The following is a 22,049-nucleotide window of genomic DNA, read 5'->3' on the forward strand; positions in this document are numbered from 1 at the left end:
AAAGAGGTGTGTAGGTCAGTGTTTAAACAGTGCACTGGTGAGCCTGTGCATTTTGCAAGGTGAAGCTAACATAGCACAGTGGATGCTAACAACAAAGGCTAAGCAGTTTGGATGTATGTGACACTCGTTACACCAACAAGTGATATCTGCACAGCTCATGTTTCAATGGGTGTCGGTTTAACGATGAGTTAAAACAAACGAAGAAGGCAGATGACATGAAAATCAAGGCTTCCCAGAGATGTTTTGAAAGCTACAAAACACTTGAGACCACAGTACAGTTTGCCATCACGTCAATAATTTCTAAAAGCGTTCTGCCTGGCTTCTTATAGAACGTATGAGAAGCTACTAGCTTCACTGCAGATATCTGAAGCTATGACATTACCGTACAGTGCAGTGCTAAAAAATGTCCACGGATCACAAACCAATGACTCAATTTTAACTGCCATTAAGGAAATGCTGTATCAGTTTACTAAAGTTCATGACAATTTGAGAGACATTGCTAGCAACATGAAAAAGCCATGAACAACAAAGAGCTGCTCACCTTCAGGCTGCAAGTGGAACACAGAATGTGGGTCAGATTTTGTAGTCAGTTTAGTATTTATTTATTTTACTTTTTTTTTTTTACAAAGTTTGGAAAAATCTCACAGCTAGTGTGTTTTTTTTTATAAACAATGTGCTTTTTGTCTTTATGAAGTTTTAAAATGCAACAACATACAGTAACAGTAGACTGTACCAAATAAATGCCACGTTAGAATCCACCATTCCATTTCAGAAAAGATGACTATAAGGTCACAGACTATTTTTGGTGGCCATCACACCGCTGTTGTATGTGGTTGGAATTGTTTCCCTTCCTTCCCGATGATATGTATACACTAAAGCACTATAGACGTCACAGTGTTTTAAGAGCTCCTTGTAACAACAGAGAGACTGCACACTGAATTTTCATGAGTACAGTCTCGGTCTATATTCCCAAATGTGATTGATCCTCTGTGTACTCTGGCAACAGGTCAGGTTCAGTAGCGGTTGTAAATGGTTACGTTTAAAATCTGTAAGTTATGGACGGGCACACTTGTGTGCTTTGTGTTTTTCTTTGGGTCAAGGTGGAGCCCCTGTATAATTGGTGGACTGTCTATCACCCTTAACCTCAAAATATTTAATTGATTTAAGGGGAGGCAATAATAGGACTTCCTGGATCACACAGACTGTATAGAACTTCTAATGAAATATAGCCCTGTGGAGCCAATCATTTCTGATCCTATTTCAGGGGATGGTCCCCTTCTACTGTTGTGTAACACTCAGATCAGACCCTCAACATATGCAATCCATCACTTTGTTAAACTTAAATCTGAATCTTAGAGGGTTTTAATGTTGTACTGTTAAGGTACCAATGGAATAAATTCAAAAATGATGGGCATGAATTTCAGTGAGTTTAGATTTTATAGCAAAGTTTGTCCTACTGGATGAAAGGTTAGATTTACAAGGGGATTTTCTTTTTTACAGAAAAGTAAAAAAGAAAAAAAAGAACTGGTCTTATGTTGGCTGTTTCTGTCATTGTAATGTAAAGTGGTGACAGTTGTCTGAGGAAATACACTGTTAAAACTCTCTGCCTGTCGCCTGCCTGTGCACTGTTGTGTTGTATGTGTCTGCCATCTATTGGACTTCCATGAAATACCACTTTGCATGTTCATTTAAAAGCAAACAGACTACAACAATTTGACACAGGTGAATGTGTAGGAAACATGCTTATCATTGGAGATAATGATACTTTGGTAAATGTTTCTTGATATGGGGTGCGAGATGGCACAGAAGCCAAATTTAAAGGAAAAGGCATCTAGAAAAAAAGCGTATCAACACATCATACATAAAAAGAAGTTAATCTATTATCTTTGTGAACATGAAATGAACAGCGAATAAGAGTATCTCATGCAGACGAGAGCAAAACCACACTAAGCTGGTATTGCCCATCTAAAAAGAAACATTTCTGTGTTTATGGTAATGAGAAACAGTGGTTTGTAAAATAGAGGAAAAAAATAAATACCCCCAAATTTATTAAAAGAACTCACTTATATCCTATAACATGTGTTGCGGTGGGAACTGGGGTAGGACGCCAGGAAAAAGAGTGGGTGAGACCAGGAGTCGGCCGAGCACGTGCCTTTCGGAGGTCCTCTGGTCTCTGTCTGGATCAGTCTGCCTCGGCAAGCCCTGGGCTAGACTCTCATCAGACCCATACCCCGTCTACTCTGGGCCAGACACCGCCATGACCACTTGTATTGAGAGGCTTGACCACTATTGTGCCACAGTAGTGTACACAAACAAACAGTGCAGACACACACAGGTCTGCTCCACTGCCATTACGTCGACTCATCAAGCCCACTCAGCTTAGTCATACAATCGCCTTCCAGTGCAAGCAGCTCCCTCTTGGCTTTCAGATGGACAATCTGGCAGAAGACATTTGCTCATTTGTCCCCACACATGTATGTGGTTTGGTAACGCTGCTAGGGACTGCTGCCCTAGCTTTTCTAACTGTCCAGATTCAGAGGCAGCCAGGCCTTTCCTGCGTAACGTCCTACCACATTGTCTGCCTGTATGGCTTTTTAGTGCTCTTTTTCAGCTCTTTTTGTCCTTACAATGTGTTTCAGTTTTGGTATGGAGTAAGAAGGAAACAAATTCCAAGCCTTGTTTCACATTGTTGCTCGCAGCCAATTTTGTTTAAAAGTATTTCTTGACTACAGTATGATTGAAATAAACCTTCTCATTGTCTCACATGAGCAACTGATAAAGAAAGAGTAAAGAAAATGTTTTTGCCTAGTTCTTGTACAAAGGGATGTGGCCTTAATTCTTCTTAAATATGTGTACAGCTCTTTATAGAATAACTTGGTTTTTCGTCCTGTAGATGGATAAAAACGGACACGTTTCGTGATTCTTATAAGCATGAAAAAGAACAATCAATAATTGTACCAAGATCTTGGCATCATCGTGTTTACTTCCTTTATGAATTACCATTAAATCCTTGTGGATTGGGAAAAAATATATATTTCACCTCTTTTCTTGGCCATTTCTAGTAGTTTATATTATCACATAAGTTTGGTTATTTACTTTTAATAAGCATAAAGTAAGTCAATTGTATTAAAGGCCTTGGAAAACATAACCTATAAAACTTTGACTGAAACTGTGTGGTTTTAGGGCTCCTGAGCTAACAAACACACACACACACACACACACACACACACACACACACACACACACACACACACACACACACACACACACATCCAAGCACACACAAAGCATTTCTTCCCTCTTTTCATGTCGACCACAAGGATGACCTGCTGGCCTCTATTTCCGCTGAAGAGGATATCCCCCTTCAGTAGAGCCTTAAAATCCATCACAGCAGACGACTTGAAATCCTGATGTATGCGCCTCCTCCTCCATTGTCTTTGAAGAGTTGGGAGGCTTTGGCTCTGCCCGGGCACAGTGATGATTAGAGTCTCATAGTTAAGACCTTTACTGACATGTGTTCAGCTCACTTTCTGTCAGATTCCCCTCCCCCCCATGTTTGATGGAAAGAGGAGTTCTGGTTCACTGATAAATCTAATTAGGAATGTGGTTGCTGCTATCCATGCCCATGGTCTTTAACTACTACTGCCACCTTGCCCCCCTTCTTTAGTCATTCGACAAAAGAGGATTTCCTGAAAATCCTACCCCCAAACCCCCAAAAAGCCAAAAAAGACCATGAATGAAACCCACAGTCAACATGCACGCACAGTGAGTATCTTGAGTAGAAGCTTATGTGCGTCCTAACTTAACTGAGGGCATTCTGAGGACAAGCTGTGAAAATAAAATGTTACTGCCCTTCAACAGATAGCCTATCATTGGGAGCAAAATACACATAAGATGTCACCATGGAAAACTGACCGCCAAGAATGAATGAAGTAAACTGGCTGAGATAGTTCTATTTGCATGTCTTTTGTTTGTTGGCTAATATTGACATTTTTAAATTTCCTGTCACTGGGTTATGACTGTTTGATACTAATGAAATAAAAGAAAATGTAGGTTATCATATGGGCAAAATTTCAATAAAAACAGTTAAAACAACTGTTATTTTTCCCTATAGTGAACAGTTGATAAAAATTAAGACTCTATGAAATGCTATGATTTGGTGTTTTAATTGGCAGATGTGGTGCACACATTTTGAGGTTACTCTATACGGTTTTTACAACACCCCCCCACACACTCAGTTTTTCAGGGACTCCTTGTTAGCAGCAAGGCACCACAGTGAGCATCTGTGGATTTACAAAGTCATTCAGCTGTCACCATACTGACTGCAGGATTTCTTGAGTTGATTTCATAATAGGAAAAGAGATACACCTGCGCAATAGCTAACAGCTGCGGTAGCTAATATTAGTCATAGAGACACAGCACATGACAACAGTAGCTTACTTTCAGCACAAAACGCTAACTTATAGTCTTAACGCAGCCCGGTCCGACAACAATCTTCCTCGTCATCCTCCTCATTATCCTCCGTCCAATGTCCTCCACCATGTTAGCATCCATACTGTCAGAAGTTTGTGCAACTTACATATGGACTTGTTTCCTTCGTTTTCAGAGGCAAAAGAAAAAGGTAACGCTGCCAATTATGAGCTGGTTAGCTTTAACACACTTGAACGCACAAACTTCTTGAGTTTAAAAAAACTCAACACTTGTTTTAACGCCAATACAAGAAGCTAGTAGAATTGTGTATGTTTGTGTTATCCCTGACATGCAACTCAAACAAACCAATCAAAATGCAGGTACGAGGCTAGGTCAAAGGTAATCATCACTGGCGTTCCAGGGACATCATGGCGTCATTACGCAAAAAATACACAATTACATTTTTATTCCACAGCTCGGTATTTTTCGTGGACTAATGTGTCTCAAGTATTTTGTGTATAAATATATTTTAGCTGGAAAAAAAAAGGTTTTGTATTAAGAAAATAATTTCAGAAAATATGTGTATTTTTTTCTGTAAGTAGCATTGCAAGTGGAATATGTTTATTTATTAACTCCATAAACCCATAAGTGTATATTTATTTAAAAAATAATGTACACATTAATCTTTTCAAGGACATAAAAAATACAAGTACAGTAAATAAAATAGCGTTTATCCATAGAAAAAAATACCTCATTTAATGCATACAGTAAGAAAGGAAAAGTGAATGTTACAAAACAAAGGCTTAAAATGTTTTTTTAAATGAATATTATAGAAATAAATCATCATATCCTTTCTAAATGCATGCACTGTCGGTTTAAATATGTTATGGAAGCCTCAATTTATTATAAGATAAAGCTTCCCATATTGAGCTCCATACTTCCAGATGCAACACAGAAGTGAACTTCTGGCTGAGCTTGTCAAAACATCACAACCTTTCATCAGAAGCAGCGTGTAGCCTTTCATGTCAGAAACTGTCAGAAGTGATCAAACATAACATTAAAACCTTAACACTGATCTATGCATGGCTATAGCAAAAACCAATGTGCACAGCGTTGACAATGTATGTCTCAATAAATGTTGTACAATTTTGAATCCTCTTCTCAGAACCAGAACTCAGAGACAAAAACATGAACATTGACAATGTTCTGGCCGGAGTCCCCCTGAGTTGTCAGGTTCCGCATGGAGAGTTTGAGCACTGTAGTTACCGGACCAATCAAAGGCTTCACCTGGCGAACAACACCTGGAGACAGAAAGGAGAAAAATTACATCAGATAGCAGAGGAAATGAGGGGAATAACTTGGGCATTAAGATACAATGATTGTCCTAACTTTTTTTAAGTATTGGGGATAAACATTCTTTGTAGTTTTTTGTTGATTTCACGACCAGCAATATAAATTTTGCCTTTAATTTTTTTACAGAATCAAATTTATCTAAAAGAAAGACTGTTATGCAGTTTTCATTGAACATACAACTGTCTTTGTGCTTGTTTATTGGGATTATATTGTGAAGGTTTGAGTGTTTGTATGACTATGCTGGTCAAGAACAACCAAACTATTGTCTCTGTTTTCCCTTAACGGTACCAAGAAATGTAGATAGTTTTGGTTTGAGTGCTAAAAAATCACTGACACCACGATACAGTTGAGGCCAATAAAATTGTTTGTGCTCTTGAAAAAATACGAAAATATGAGGATTGGAAAAATACATTTGCCTTCAATGTGTCTTTTCAAAAACAATATGTCTGGTCACAGGCTGTGTTATCCAGACATGCATTTGTTAATAGAGTGTCTCAAGAACATCTGACAAATCATTAGATTTTATTCATTTCAGTTTTACTCAATGCAGCTGTCTTTATTGGTTGGATACCAACTTGCACTTTGTGCTGTAAGACCAAAGCACATCTTTAAGCTGTAGGGCCTTCATTCGTCTGTTTTAAATATGTATCAAGCAACAAGGGTTACCTAGACTCAAGACTCTTTAGAGTTTTTATCACTACTTGGACTGAGTCAACATAACTTGAGATGCAAAGATTTCAATCTGCTTCTTTTGCTAGTTGGTTTATACAAGGCAGTTTTAATAAGACTATGTTGAAAGAAATCTGACCCATAAACTAGATGACCTGTTAAGGTAATACTTGGTGGGTGCTGTGATTAAAAGGGAACAAAAAATGGTCAACGGACTCTAGTAATGCTAACATCACTTACTAACAAAAACTCCTGTGTTCAGGTTTGCCTTGGTATTAGCTTAGTCCTCAAAGCAGGTGGCCGGTTTGATTCCGACCCTTGGCACTTTGTTGCATGTCACTCCCCACTCTCTCACCCCAGTTTCCTGGTCTATTCACTTGACCTCTACAACAACAGTCATACGAAAGCCAAAAAAAAGACATTTGAACGGAGCTGTTGACAACTAAACAAAAGTCCAGTGATGTAAGAACTTTTCATGACAATCTGAATTTGTTTACGCCATGTTTCCAACTTTAAAAGTATTCATGAACAGGAGACCCTCCATCATGTTAAAAACAGATGGGAGAATAAACATACAGCGACAGAGCATTACTTAATGCCCATGGAATCCATTGGGGGCTCTTTTTAAGTGAACATGAGATTACAGGGAGAGAGAGAAAAAATGTGTTTATACAGGCTGTCAGTGGGCCTTTTCTCTGCCGAGAGCTGGTGACATTTCAGCTCTGGCCTGTTTGAACAGCCATCCCCAAAGTTCAGTCAGGCTGAAAAATCACTCCACTGTCCTCCTATCACACCTTTAACACTCCTAATTCTTCTCATGGAGACCTTCTGGTTTCTCTTAATCATCAATGAGTCAGTGATGTGTTGAAGTATTTTGTATGATGACTCATCATGGATTAAAATGACGACAAATCACTGCTTCCATCGATCTGAATTGTGACACTCCCCTCTGTGGTCCTCGAACAAAGCAGTAAAACCCCTTTGGTTGTTGTTCACCACAGGACAAATGATGATCCTTTATGCGCCATCCGCCACGTCCTTTGGGACCCTGGCATTGTGTGACTGAAGATCCCTCCACCCACTCATTCCTTCTCTTCCTCCCCTCTCTTCCCTTGCTGAGGGGGGGCTGGTGTTTGTGGCACCATCACTACGGCCCACAAGGGTAAATGAGTCCCATGTGTTTGATGGAGGGGAGCAGTCGCAGTCACGCGATTCAGCCATGGAGGCATTCCTCCAGGAATCCATCTTTAACTCAGGGAGTGCCGAGCAATGGGAGCTCATACCCTCTCTCTTTCTGTCGCTTTCTTCTGCTCTACCATCCCTTTAAGAATCTGTGGGCGCTCAACAGATTCCAGTAGATTCTGGCGATAAGCACTTGGAGGAGTGTGGGATGGGGCCCATTTCTACCAGGGTTGCCCCCTTGTTTTGGTGTTTTGGTACTCTGTTGCATAGTGACTATACATGGAGGGGAGCAGGGCTCAGATTTGACTGTTTCCGAAGCGTCAGCACCATCAGAACGGGCTGACCTTTGCTTCAACCCAACAACAGCAATATATAAGAATCATCAACATGGAAAAAGAGATTACATTTTGAGCCTGAAAATTATTCTCAGACATACCCCAATTGAGATGGCACGCAACTGACAATAGTTGACAGGAGCAAACTCAAAATGAGTTCAGAAGGTTCATGGATTTTTTTTTTCATGTTCTTGAACCAAAGAACTCTGTTAAAAAGCTTCTGCGCTGGGTTGAGCAAGCGCACAGTAAGGATGAGTAAGATATCATTATGAGCACAATATGGACCACCGCAAAGACAGATGGGCTTCAGTCCACATTAAGGCTGTTTAAATTGCAGGAAGTGTGGACTGTGAGGACTCTAATGAGGACCAAACACTCGGTAATGAGGATCAACTAAGGGCAACTTTTTCCACTGACAATGTTAACGATTTTGTTTCAATGAAAAGAAGCAAAACAATTTTACCGCATAAATATATGATAAAAGTTCGGACAAACTTTGTGTCTTAAGTGTTTAAGTATTTGGTACAACTAAATAGTGCAATATGTGGAATGTGTTTGCGGCTAATTAGTGTTTTGTAAATTTGTTTGTGGTCAAATTAGCACATACAGAGAGAAATACTATTCTCTGAGGAACACAAATTCTGTTACAGTTCCCGATTGCGCCACCAAATACTTAAATTTCAATCAAGCTTACTCTTTGTTGGAGGCATTCCGTGTTTTTTATTTATTTGTATTCATTTTCACACCTAGTAACACAAGCATGTATCACGGAACATGGAGTGGAGCCTAAGTTTATGGTGTGTACAAGAAGATTGCATCGGGTGTGAATTGAAAGCAAGCTGTTTTTTTAAACTTACATGGCATGCTGCATTGTCACCAAGAGTTTATCTTATCGCTTTGTTTGTCATTTCGGATTTGACGAATGGAACCTCGTTGTCTTGAGTAAGCGACAATAGGCTGGTGAGACTGTTAATAAATGGAAAAAAATAAATCACAGAATCCAATCCACGTTCAAAGTCTTGAACACAAGTCTGAAACTAGGTCCCCAGTTCTTCCTTCAGTGTCTTATTTACAAAAATGTCATTTGTTTGAAAGTCACTTCACACTTGATTTGATGATTTGAAACTGTGTACACATTTCCTTACATTTCATACTTTTAGGCATGACAAACCAAGGAGTCTATCTTCACATTTGAGGTGTATCATGGTTACTGTGATTTAGTGATAGAGTAAGAAGCACATCAAATGTCGAAACATGTTTTATTTAACTTTCAGCCTTTTTTTTGTGCTCAGCCTTGAGGGCGAGAAAGCTAATTATGTTATTATGATGTGGGCTCATTTGCTCAATTCTGCACAAAGGAGGTTGATACTGAAGTCAGTGTGTGTGTGTGTGTGTGTGTGTGTGTGTGTGTGTGTGTGTGTGTGTGTGTGTGTATCATGATGACTCTATGTTTCCGTAAGCCTCTCATCAAAAGCACAGTGGTACTGAATGAGGGGAAAGCATCAGCTAACAGCTGGGCCTCTACATACTCACAGTGAACCTGAGGTGAAACCACAACCCGCAAACTCATCTTTAACTTTTTCATCCGGGAAGTGAGGCAAAAAGCCAACAGCAACACAACAGGTATACTTTGATTGGCTGCCATACCACCTGAGATTCAAATAAATAAACACGGGGAAGTTTCCAAAAGCCCTATAGCTGACAGTTTGCCCTGTGTCTGGGTTGCAAGGTCATGCCATTCAGGGGCCTGTAGTACCCGCTCAGGAGATCCAGTTGTTGAGCTGGAAAGGTTTGTGGCGTCTTTCCATCCCACTGAGGTATCTGCAAATGTGACTGCGTTGGCCTGAACGGCAACCATCAAACAAACAGCTGTATAATCTGTCTGTTCTCCAAAAACATGCTGCCACACCATAAAGTAGCCCTTTAAGTAGAAAATAGCCTTAAATAAATGCATGCTGGTGGCAGAGACACTGCCACAAAACAAAGTCCAAAGCCAATGCCAGGAGGCATTTGTCATCCTTCATGGCTATGGGGGCTGCAGTATTGAAGGGTTACATGTAAACAGAACAATTTCAGGGTTTTCTGGTTTCTACAACTCATCGAGGAAGTGTATGACAAAATCCAAAATGAACGGGTTTAACACCAGAGACAAATGAAAAATATGCATTGGCCTCACCACAGTATTGCATAATGACACACTGGTTGTGGCGCTACGCATGCTCACTGCAGTGAAACCACTGGAGAGTGTCCAGGTGGTGTACAAAGTTACAGTTTTGCAAAGACGGTACTGGAGGGCATTCTGCAGCATCATTATGGCTATAAATGTGTTTTGTTTTGAATCTAGCCATACCACTGATGCTTGCCTGAGTATGGCTGCACTTTCTTTTTCAAGGGTTCTTGACTTACTGCATGGAGCTTTTTCTCCAAAAAGTCCATAAAAGCTAAGAGATGTGCCAAGAAATGGCTAACTAGCTCCCTTGTTACCCTATTAGCAAAGCAAACAATTTAAGTTCTGATTATCTGTCTGCCTTGTTACTATATAATCCCTTCAAATGACTGGCTTGATTTTGATGACGATTTGGCTTGGTCATTGGTCACTGGTCTAATGATGTCCAGTCAGGTCAGACTACCCAAACACAACTCTGAACAGTCCAAAGAAAGGTCTGAAGCTATGCCCACCCCTGCTCCAAAAGATCAGCATTGGTTGCTTGATATATGAAGGTCACAGCTGAGCCATATCTAGTTACAGATCTCTCTATTTGCCAATGGGTCATTGTTGGACAGTGTCATTCACTGGGCACTGACATCATTAAATAGTAGTGGGGCATTGGACGTTTCTTTTCTTGGACTTTCTGTTTTAGTAGTTGTGGGCCTGTGCAGCTGAGATGACATAACATGCACTATTATCTTCGCCACAACCTTTTTCGCTGCAATACAAGTGACCGTTCAAAGCCTAAGACCAATAACCAAGGAGCAGAAAATAAACTTGAAAACAAATGGCGAAGAATCGGCAGGAAACATCTGCTATGTTTGCAGTTGCATATCAGGATCTGACTTATATTCATGCCATGTATATAATACATGGAATGAGTTTCTCAGTAAGCTGTTTAAGTACTTAGCTATCTCTTTTGGCATGTTCCTACATGAACATGGATAAAACAAACTCATTAATTTTGAGCTATTACTTAAACAAAGTTACATTTTCTAAGAATCACAGGGCCAGACAGCAGAGAATGAATGGAACAACCAAACCAAGGGAGATAAGTATAACTTGTGAGTTATTGAGACAGTTTTATTGCAAGGAATTATGCTCTGTGTGTACATACCAGTGTGACTTGGACTGTGGTATGTCTCTGGGAGCGTGAAATATCTGAATCACTATCTCTTCATCAGTACATCGATAGGGGACCACCCGAGGGGAGTTTTGTGTGTGTGTGTGTGTGTGTGACTATGGGGATGCTGGGAGGAGGAGATCCTGTTTTGATTAGCTGTACTGTTCAGAGTCCTCATGGGTTTGGCGCTCTCTGGTGGGCCAGCCGCTGCCAATGTCATGATTCATCCCAACGACAGCGGCTCAAACTTGAGGTGCTAGTTGTCTGCTTATCTCCACTGCTGTCTTCAGCTCCTCAGCAGCACAGCCACAAGCCAGAGCCACAAGCTGCACCGACTCTGAAGAAGTCATGTCTCGCACAGTCAGCTCACATTCCTCCAGCATCTGTGGACGGCTGCACTGACTACCTGCACAGAGACAAACTTCCTCCTCCATTCATCTTTCTGTCTGGCTCACTGGCTGCCAGCCCTGTACCCATGGTAATTCAAAAAGAGTTTAGTCTCTGCATAGGATATAAACCGCAAAGGCATATTTCCACCTGCATTAAAAAAATGAATGGAATTTAGCTGCAGTGTCTCAGATTTACAAATTCACCAGAGGTTGGGTGTAATTCACGAATACAGGATGTATTACATGTTGCTATTAAATAATACTAAAATAAAAACGACATAATGGGTATATTTCCTGCAACAAAAAGGGGGATTTATGGCACAGTAGAATCCAAGACATATAATAACCCATTACAAGTCATAAAGTCAAGAGATAGTTCATCATGTTTGACTGCTGATGTAATTGTAGTTTTATTTTTTCACATTGATACTCCTCAACCAATCTCAGAACCATCAGCTATCAGGCACAATGACCATTTTTTAAAGTCTGGAAAAGCCATGAAGGAAATGGAGGCTGAAGCCTTTTTTCCACGCATGTACTCCAGAAAATTTTCGAGGAAATTTCAGGACAGGCTGCCCCTGAAATCTTCCCTGACTTGTTCTCATATGCACCACACAGCACGAGGCTTTCCCAGTCAGACTGGGGGGGGGGGGGGGGGGGGGGGGGGGGGGGGGGTGGCGTTCATAGAGGGAAAAAACATGATTTTACAGGACGTGGTAAAGTGTTGCATAAGCAACAGTGTCTGATGCTATAATGAGAGTTTTTGCCTTTATATCAATGCTTCAGGTAATTTGACTTAAACAAAGTATCAATGAGTGGTAAAGAAAATACTGCAAATAGAAAAGAATATGGAGCGGCTTCATTCCGTGCACAACATTCAGTGCATTGCTGGCCACTGAGAGCGGCTGTGGGCCAGTGGTAGAGTCAGTCGTCTCTTGGCCGAAGGGTTAGGGGTTAGATCCCCAGCTCCTGCAGCAACATGTCCTATGTGTCCTTGGGCTGTGTACTGTATGAATGTGTCTGATTGGATTAGTTAACACTGATGGACACTTTACATAGCAGCCACTGCGATCAGTGTGTGAATGGGTTGGTGTGACCTGCAATATAAAAGCACTTTGAGTAGTCAGAAGACTAGAAAAGTGCTACACAAGTTCAATTTACCTTTTAAGGGCCATGTGGTAGGTAATGTAACATATCAGTGCAGGGCATTAGGGCACAATTAAGATGAGAGGTTTCTTCAATATTGGATAAGTGGTTTGTCAGTCATGTCTTTTCCATACATATAAAATATTTTTCAACCAGTACTTTGTAAAGGTTCAAGCAAAGCTGAAAGAAAACATGAATGCTCAGAACGCTGACCTTGTTACATGAATGTTAAAAAATGCTTCACTAGCCCATGAAACCTTTACCGAGAGTTTTTAAAGACAATATTGATCCCCACAATGATGTATGTTTCTGACAGATTAGAAAACAGGAGACGCAGCAGCATTTTGTCAGAGGTGAGAGACTCAGCCTCGGACTCAACCCTGTGCTTCCAGCAGAGACCACACTGTTCTCCAGTGTTTTCAAAGGGAGGACTCATCCATCCACCTGCTGACTGCCAGAATCAATCATCCCATTATCAACCCAATCCAAACAACCTGTCGCCAATCAGAAGTGGATGACAGCGTTAGCATGAGTAATGCCTTCACTGTTTGTGTTTCTGATTTTGTGTGTGATATGTGTGTTTGTCTTTGTTGCAAGGATGATAAAGACAACTTTGGTGTCTACATAACTGCAGGGATTTTGTGTGGTCGCCCAAGTCCTACTGTTGTTGTCACGAGAATCTGTAAATGTGAGTCAGTTCTGATTGTGTTTCCCGAGTGCTAAAGGAATGGTTGTGTTTGAACAGATGCGTAAGGGTTGTCTTCCAGATGCGATAGTGCTGGGAAAGCCAGTGATGGATGACCTGAACTAGGAAAGACTGATACGGTTCTTACACAGTTTGGTGTACTGTCAGCCTCTATGTGCATTTGCATAAGTCGATAAAGACACTGCATGATTGTGTGCGCAACAGACGGTGTTTAAAACAGCATAAGTGAGCAGAACGGAAAAGAGCGTCAGCCGATCAAACCTTTTCAGATTACATTTTTCATCTTAGTAACAGATTCTTGGGATCGCTAATTGCCTCCTTTGTCCCTTTCGAAAACACGAAAGGGGGCCAAAAACAATGGACCAAAGTTTGCACGAGTTCACGCACTTGTTCATTAGTGGAGCCTCAAAGTCTGCTTCTCCTCACATCCCACCAAGCTGTAATACCACTGTTGGAGACACTGGAGATACTGGAAACTAAGCTTCCTTAAGTGACACGTCAGCGGGCTTCATACAATGGTTACGCAACAGCAGCATCTGCGGGCCAAAGCACCAGCAGCACGGCCCACTAAATAAAACCAAACCAAGAGGGCCTTCACTGCACCGTGGACGCCACACTTCACGGCGTGCAGGCGGTGACCGAAAAGGCTCCAGTGCACAGGGCTTCAATTTGAATATGTGATGGGGAAACTGGTGCTAACATGCAAGAGCTGCGTCCAATAAGCATCCATCAAACGGGTTTGAGAGAGAAGTGGCTCCTCACAAACACGCCTTTCATGTGGTCGTCGGTTTAAGTGCTCTAATGCTCGGCGAGACACTGAGGCCTAGCATGGGGAAATGGAACAATACATTTAACCACATGAAGCAAAGCACCCAGGATTACTTCTGCACATATTTCTCTTTCTCTCTCTTTCCTCTCTCATTGAATCACAATTTCTCTCTTTGTCTTTCTCTCTCTGGAATTTTATTCTCTCTCCTTTTGCACACACACACACACACACACACACACACACACACACACACACACACATATATACTTGCCCTTGCAAACGAGCACCACTATAAACAGGGAATTTCTCCTAAATCCTTTTTACGCACACATAAAGACACACACAGTCAATGAAATATTACAAAATAAGGCTTATCACTAATGCAGGCTGTTCCAGCTAAAACAAACTATTATAGGACAGTATAATATAATTTCAACCGCTTTACGTAACCGTAAATTTTGTCAATTATTGCTTTTTTTTCCCCTCTCATTGCTTTGTCAGAATGTTGGTACATCTGATGAGAATACATCTGTTTCTGCACAAGTGTACAACACTTGCGTGCACCCACAATCCAGCCTGAACCAGCGACAGTCACACTTTCTCCTCCTCCCTCCTCTTCATCTCATTCTGTGAAGACAGATGTGCATACCAATGGGCCATCCCTTCATCCATCAGCGAGAGAAGAAGAAGAAGCAGATGCTGTCCTTCCACTACCACCCTGCCTGCATCTCTGCACGTAACTAAAACAAAAAAAAAAACACCTAGATGGACCCAACAACCTCATCCACGAAAAGCTGAGGCTCAGATCAGCTCTCCAACAGGACAGCCCTGGGTCATCCCCAGACTAAAGGATGGGAAGGGCTTCCACCCAAGAATGGGTTGATGTTACACACCACTGTAGGTGGTATCTGCTGCTACGACTTGAGAGCTACTCCAGAGCTTCTTTTTTTGCACTCTATCCGTGGCTGAACAGGTAGTTATGATGAATGCTATGCTTGTCAAAAGTAATCAATCATGCAAATGTGCATTTGAATACCAATTGCCGGTTTATACACTCCATTACTGTTCATTCAGACCACACTAAGTTATTGTGGAGAGTAACGATCTGCTCTGGATATGCATAGCCATAGATAAGTGAATTAAATTCTGCTTTGTCTGACCACAAGACTGTAAAAATCGATGCCAAATATTTGGTTGGACAGAAACAGGCCTGCGCCTGTCTAGAAGAGCCACTCAGAGGACAACCTTGTAGAGACACAGACGCTGAGATACCCCCATGAAGACGATGACAGCTACATGATGCCACCAGACTGCACAGACTGTAGCAGGCTGTAACTAGCAGATGTAGTTTAGTCAGGGCATCCAGACATTCCTCAGGGGGAGATTTCTCTGTGTCCCTTCTCAGTGTGCACATGTGAGTTTGATTTGCAATAAAAAAAAATAAAAAAACACGTATGTATTTCAAAATGAGGATTGGAAAGGAAAAAAATCCTCCTTTGTTAAAAAAAAAAAACGCAATTTCCAGTCAAGGAGCCTGTCAGGCTGCCTGTTAAAGCTGCTTTTGTTGCTAATGTTTGCACTAGCTTGTTTCATCCAGACTTCACAGCAAAGTCAAATCTCCGTACTCACCCACATACATTCCATTCTCCACCCGCTTTAAGATGTCGAAGGCGTTCTCCACGTTGCCCTCCAGGATCTCAAACTTGACGTCGTAGCTTCCTAAGTGATAGGACCCGTAAGCCGGCACCGTCGTTCTCAGGAAGACAATCTCTGTTGGAAGATAACAAGGAGACACAAAAGCTTTAGTAGCATGAAGCTCTATGGTCACATTGGGATTGCCGCTTAGCTAGTACCAACTCTTTCTTTTCTCCTTCTTTTTTTTCCTTTTTAAGACAAAGGCAATAAAAAGGGAAATGGAAAAGTGTGTGTTTGTTGTACACTGAGAGGGTCACATGAAGGTTGAGGCTTTTCAATGCAGTTTGGCTGAAGGGCCTTGGGTTCTTTGCACCCATTCTCAGAGCTTACGAGAAATGAGCTAAACTTCCCATGACGTTGAGCAAGAGTGTGTCTGAAACATGGTCTACACTCCGGCCAATAGATGCTTGTCAGCTGTCACTTTTTTGCGAGTGATTACCAAGCAGCATGGAACTTACTCTCTGACTGCATGGAGGACATCATGGAAGAGTTAATTCTGGGGTCAGAGGGAGAAGTATGGATTCTGACAACTGCAGGGAAACACATTTGATGGGAGCTTGGCGATTTAGGGAGAGATAGAGTCGAGCTAAAGAGAAAAAAAAGGAGGAGGAACACATTGACACTAGGAAAACACAAGATAGCATGTTGTTTTCAAACTTGTTTCCAAAGAATGTAACAGGATGTTCTATCAGTAATCGAAGCCACAAATTTTGTGTTTTGAGGGATAGTTAAAATGTAGAAAAGCAGGACACAAAGAAAAAGATGATCGGTTGTTTTAAGGCTTGGTTTTTAAAGCTTCCAAGGGCGAGCTGCTGGCTGTGACCCACGGCCTGCGACTGTCCTTTAATCATGTTTTACCATTGATAACCTGGTGCTCTCTTTTGATGTAGCTCTATTGTGTCTGTTTTAATAGGAATATGTTGTTGTTTAAATGTCATTTTTGCACATGCAAGACAAAGACACATTTTCTCATTTTGAACAAAAGAAAGTATCGACAATAAAGCATATTTTATTCTCAAACTCAAGATTTTGGAGGGGGAAAAATTTGCTTCCTCTCTAAAAAATGATTTTATCAGATAGGACGGCTGAAGAAAGACAGGAAATGTTGGGATGAGAGAGTGGGGGGTGACATACAGCAAAGGATCAAGGCGGATTTGAACCCACGGCCGCTGCAGCAAGGACTACGTCCTCTGTACATGGGGCATGCATCAGAACCGCTAGGTTAGCTGGTAAGTCTCCTTCTTACCCTCTGGCCTGAGGAACTCTCTGAAGGTGGGCAGGGAGATGAAGGTGTGGGAGACAGAGTGCGTGGGGTTCAGAACACAGGCGACGTCATTGGGCTGACAGGTCTTTATACAGCGGATGGTGTCAGAGCGTTCAAGCCGCGCCACTCTAAAGGAGAGAACAAACATACACACCCACAAAAAAAAAGGAAAAAACAAACACATGGCCTCTGACCTCTAGTAAATGTCTGCATAAAGACCAAAGAATCAACCACCTTTTAGTTTTCAAAACATCCTTAAGAGCACCCCATGGCGTAATCATGAACTCAGTGGGATAACTCAAATGGCCCACCATGGATAATGGCTATAGCAGTCAACATTAAAAACAATCAGATTTCTTCGTGGTTTGGAGGAATATTAAACCAACAATGGCCCAAAAGTTCATGCTGAAGCCAAACTTTGCAGCCTGTGGAGACAAGCACTGCCATTGATGCGTTTCTGATGCACTTTTTTCAAGCATTGTGGGAAATGAATTACTCCACTCACAGAGAATGATCCACAACCTGCTCAGGAAAATATTTGGATTTGCTGAACATCCCCGGCTTCACATCAGATAATCTCTTGAGGAGGATTTATGTGGCGGGGGAGTGTTCTAAAAGTCTCCTAAATTGTGAGCAACATGACTAGACAACTCCCCAACCTCTCCCCGGGGCAGCTCTCATCCTATTATTTAGGGCTTTGTTTATTCCACAGACTAATCACTGACAGGTCGGAGGGAATGGAGGGCCCCTGCTGGCTCCTAAGGCTAACACCACCTGAAGTATCGCTATTCACTACCTGTCTGCTACATAAGACTCTGAGAGAGGCTCATGCGGCATTAACAAGCTCATACATCAAGGGTTTGTCTTTGAAACCATGTGGAACTTGTGAGCATAAAGCGCTATTGAATCTAAATAAAAGCCCCGACTTTGACATCCAAGATCTTAAATTGAAGCTTTGTCTTCGCAGAGGAGACAAGTCAGTACATGGTTATATTGGGTTATAAAAACAGCCAAGCTGCCATGTATAAGTCCACTTAATGTGCATGGCAGCCTTATAGCCTCATTGTGAGTCATGTGAGCCGTAGATCTCTGGAGTTCCTCAGGGGACCTATAGGCTGCAGCTCAAAGCACAGGCCCGGCTTGGGTTGCAGGGCTCCTTCCATGTTGAGCGAGGAGAGAGAAGCCCCTGACAAAAAGTCAAGCCGCCACTGGGTAGGGGCTTGTAATTAGCAATTAGCGGGTGGGTCCAAGTTTTGCTTTGGCCCAGGCCAAACCCACAAAATGTTCTTCTAGTTTAAAATACTGCAGGCTGAGCTGCAGAAAGGCCAGAGCGGGGCTCTAGAGGACAAGGTGAAAGCTCTGTTGGGGTAGAAAGTAAATTTACGACAAGATAATGACCCAGGGTGAAATGCCCCCCCCCCCCCCCCCCCCCCCCCCCCCCCCCCCAAACACAGATGGGCACTTCAAAGCAGGGACAGCAAGTTGCGCTTACTACAGCCCCATTTGTGTGTTTGTGCACATGTATCTCTGTGACAAGATTGCATGTTTGTCTGTATGAGTGTTTGGTCATTTGTGCATGCAAACATGCTTGTGTATGTATATGAGTGTATATGTGTGTGTGTGTGTGTGTGTAGATGCACAAATGCATGTCTTCTACATCGCTCCATGCCTCACGTGGCCCAGCCCAGGAGAAAAACCCCAATACTTTCAGCCCAGAAAGAAAAACAGACTTTTTGGATGAAAGTCCTCTGGTCAAGCGTAAGGCCTTTTATTTTTTTGGTAATTATTATTTATAGTCGGCACATTGATAACGCCCCAACACAAACACTGTAGGGCATCATTCATTCTGTGCACGGTGATGTTGCTGTACCACAAATTGTTCAGACCACCGGCCAGAGCCCAGAGCCCCATAACTCAATGTCAGAGTGGAGGAAAAAACCTTCTGCGCGCCACTATGTTCTTATTTTAAGGATATCCCCACCAGGGACCGAGTGCATCCTTACTGGCCCTGACAGCTTAGGACAGGAGGAACCTAGGACATCTGAATTTACAGTTATTATAAGCCACAGCCCTCAGGCAGCAGCCTCACAGCATGTCAGACTATTTATACCTTCTCCTGCTGGTGCACATTTCCCTTTCTGTTGCCACTGCATCCCATCGCATGTCACTTACTCAGCCTTCATTTGGATTATCAGTCTGCTTTGGGGTTTACACCCGCAGAATGCAGTGGAAAACTGTGCATTTTACATTAAGCTGAGAATATGACATGAGGTAAAGAGATGGGCATGAAAAAACCTGCCACAGAAAGATGAATTTGCGGTGCAAAGTAACCGATGTTTAGGAAGTGGAAGTAAGAAAGCAATAAAAGCCCCAAACTGGCTCAGTTTTGACTTGATTATTGGAGGTGTAGAGTCGCTTGGTTGATTCCCCCCCCCCCACCCACCCACCCCTGTAAATGCACACATTGAATATTACTCAAGAGTTTGGCTTAGAGATGCTAATATGTATATTTTTAAAGAAAAAGTTTGACACTGTCATTAGAAACATAATTGTTGCGGGAAAACTTGTTCATCAAGAAGCAACGCAAACTTTGTATCAGAAATGTCATTAATATCAATAAAAGCTTTTATGTGGTTGTTTTAAGACCTTGTATCGGGTTTTAAATTACCTTATTTATAGGTTTTTATAGCTGAGCAACTTCCGACGAAAGTAAATGTAACTTTTAAGCTACAGATCATTTGATATCCTTTTCATCAATGTTGTCTGGACAATAATAAGATGATGCAATGTGAGAAAATCTTCATGCCCCCATCTGGGATTCGGCCCTCACATTCCTCACAGCTCCCTTTTCTGAGTAAACTCCACAATGCACCATGATCAAAAACAGGATTGGACTTGAACATGTGTTACTTCTATTTCAGTTTTAATAGAAAACTGTTCATCCAACACAAAAACCATAAAATGCTGAAGAAACGTCAGACTTTATCATGCAACCACCATCCAATTACACTCAGTCACAGGCAGACTTGGGACTTCTTGTTATTTACCCTGACCTAGAATGCCACCTAGAGGCTGTCACGATGCCCTTCCTCCAAGACAATACATTCAAGTGGACCCCATTCCTACTGCTGAATGATGATCCTTAATTCTAGCGTTTAAAAGTTGATTAGGTAAGATGCTATAAAATTAAAAAAAAAAAATAGTGCTTTTGATTTTGTGTGTCAACTATTTTTTTAACCACACTTAAAAAATGATGTGTCAGCTTTGACACAACTTTCAGGCAATGAGCCGAAACATAACAGTCACAAGTAGCATAAATCCATGCATGACTGTTGGATGTAAGGATAATATTCAATAATCAAGAACTGACTTTATATGCACCTGCCATTTCCACCTATGACTGTGGATTTATACAGATAAAGAATTAAATCTATATTTTCCTGCATCTATCTATGCAGTTTGTTCTGCAATCATCCATACACTACAACACATGATACTCAATGTTTCAAAGAACATAATCTATGGTTGTCTTGGATGCATTTTGCGTAATTTTTTATGCAAATTTTGTAGGTGCTTATGACACATCTTTTTTTTAAGAGTGTAGTAACTTGTGTCAGCTTATAACTCTTGTGTTTATTCTAGAAGGGGATTGTAAGGAACTCTGGGCTCCTCCTGGGTAACAAACACCAGCACCTTAGCCAGGTAAGTGCTGAGCGTGCCGTAGCGACGCAGCCTTAGCTCCAGAGACAGATCAAAGTCCTGCGGTTGGTCGATGAGCTTTCCCACTGACATCACTCCGCCAGTGGGCACCCGTTCTGTCTTGAAGAAACCGCCCTCGTTACCGGCGACGATAGCAATCTGGATGTCATCGCCGGGCGCGGTGTGCGAGGGGCCCATGCGGAAGATGTTGGTGAAGACGGGGATGTTGGTGGGGAAGGTGAGGTAGTAGTAGGTTATTCTCAGGGGCATGGTCAGGCACTCGACAGACTCATTGCAAAGCAAGCGTTCGCATCGACTGCAAACAGAGAGGAGGTTGGGGGACAAAAGAAAAAAGGGACGAAACACGACAGAAAACAGGCACAGAGAGAAAGAAAAAGAGAGACCAGGTGTAAATTTCATTTGCCGTGCATGACATGCAGTGGGAGGAACATCAGTCTGCAGCGTAACACTTCACAGGGCAGTCGTGGTGCTCTTTGTGGGGTCATGCAGGAACTTCTGTCACCGGGTGATCAAACGCAGCCTCTAACGTAAACGAGCCAATGAGAAAATATCCATATGCATTTCATCATTCTAAAACAACACAACATGCTACAGCCGAAAACGCTTTTGAAGTCATTCCAGCTGTGTGCAAACTGGACATGCAGAGCCTTGATCCATACATATGAACACGTGTCAGTTTTAAAAGGCCTGGAAGTGTTTACTGGTGTTCAAAGAGCTCTTGATGGGATGATCATTCAGACTTGGCTGTGAGGTGCATGGGCCTTTTATGTGTGACGTTTGTGTTTTCAACATCTATTATTTCTCATTTTACTGTAAGAACAGGCAACGCATAAGATCACATCATCAAAAAAAAAGAAAAAAAGTGCTTCGTTTTGATCCTATATTAAAGGAAAAATGTGCGAGAAAATGTGCTGATTCTGAAGCCTCCGCTCTCCTCCAGCGGCACACCTCCTACACCTCTCCCATCGCAATTGCACAAAGGATTTATCAACAAGAACGCACAATAATTTAGCACCTTTAGGCGCAAGCAGCGGAAAAAATGTACCTTGGCTCGAGCTGCAATTCTTTTTGCCTGCATT

The 22,049-nt window shown here is 41.9% G+C and overlaps 1 protein-coding gene across 2 annotated transcripts in view; it reads right to left on the reverse strand.

Moving 5' to 3' along the window:
• Positions 1-5,049: 5,049 nt before the first annotated feature.
• fbln1 (fibulin 1) overlaps positions 5,050-22,049 on the reverse strand; it is a 33,460-nt gene continuing 16,460 nt past the window's right edge. The window contains exons 15-17 of one of the 2 annotated variants that reach the window (XM_061035854.1): positions 17,233-17,378; positions 15,921-16,061; positions 5,050-5,711 (exon numbers count right to left, since the gene is read on the reverse strand). In XM_061035854.1, the coding sequence (XP_060891837.1) occupies positions 5,572-5,711; positions 15,921-16,061; positions 17,233-17,378 (427 nt within the window). In that variant the 3' untranslated portion in view covers positions 5,050-5,571. Of the gene's footprint in view, positions 5,712-15,920; positions 16,062-17,232; positions 17,379-20,156; positions 21,266-22,049 lie in introns of those variants that run through there. The other variant, XM_061035855.1, reaches the window with a different exon arrangement.

The sequence above is a fragment of the Labrus mixtus genome, chromosome 4, assembly GCF_963584025.1.
Source record: "Labrus mixtus chromosome 4, fLabMix1.1, whole genome shotgun sequence".
In the NCBI taxonomy this organism is placed as follows: Eukaryota; Metazoa; Chordata; class Actinopteri; order Labriformes; family Labridae; genus Labrus; species Labrus mixtus.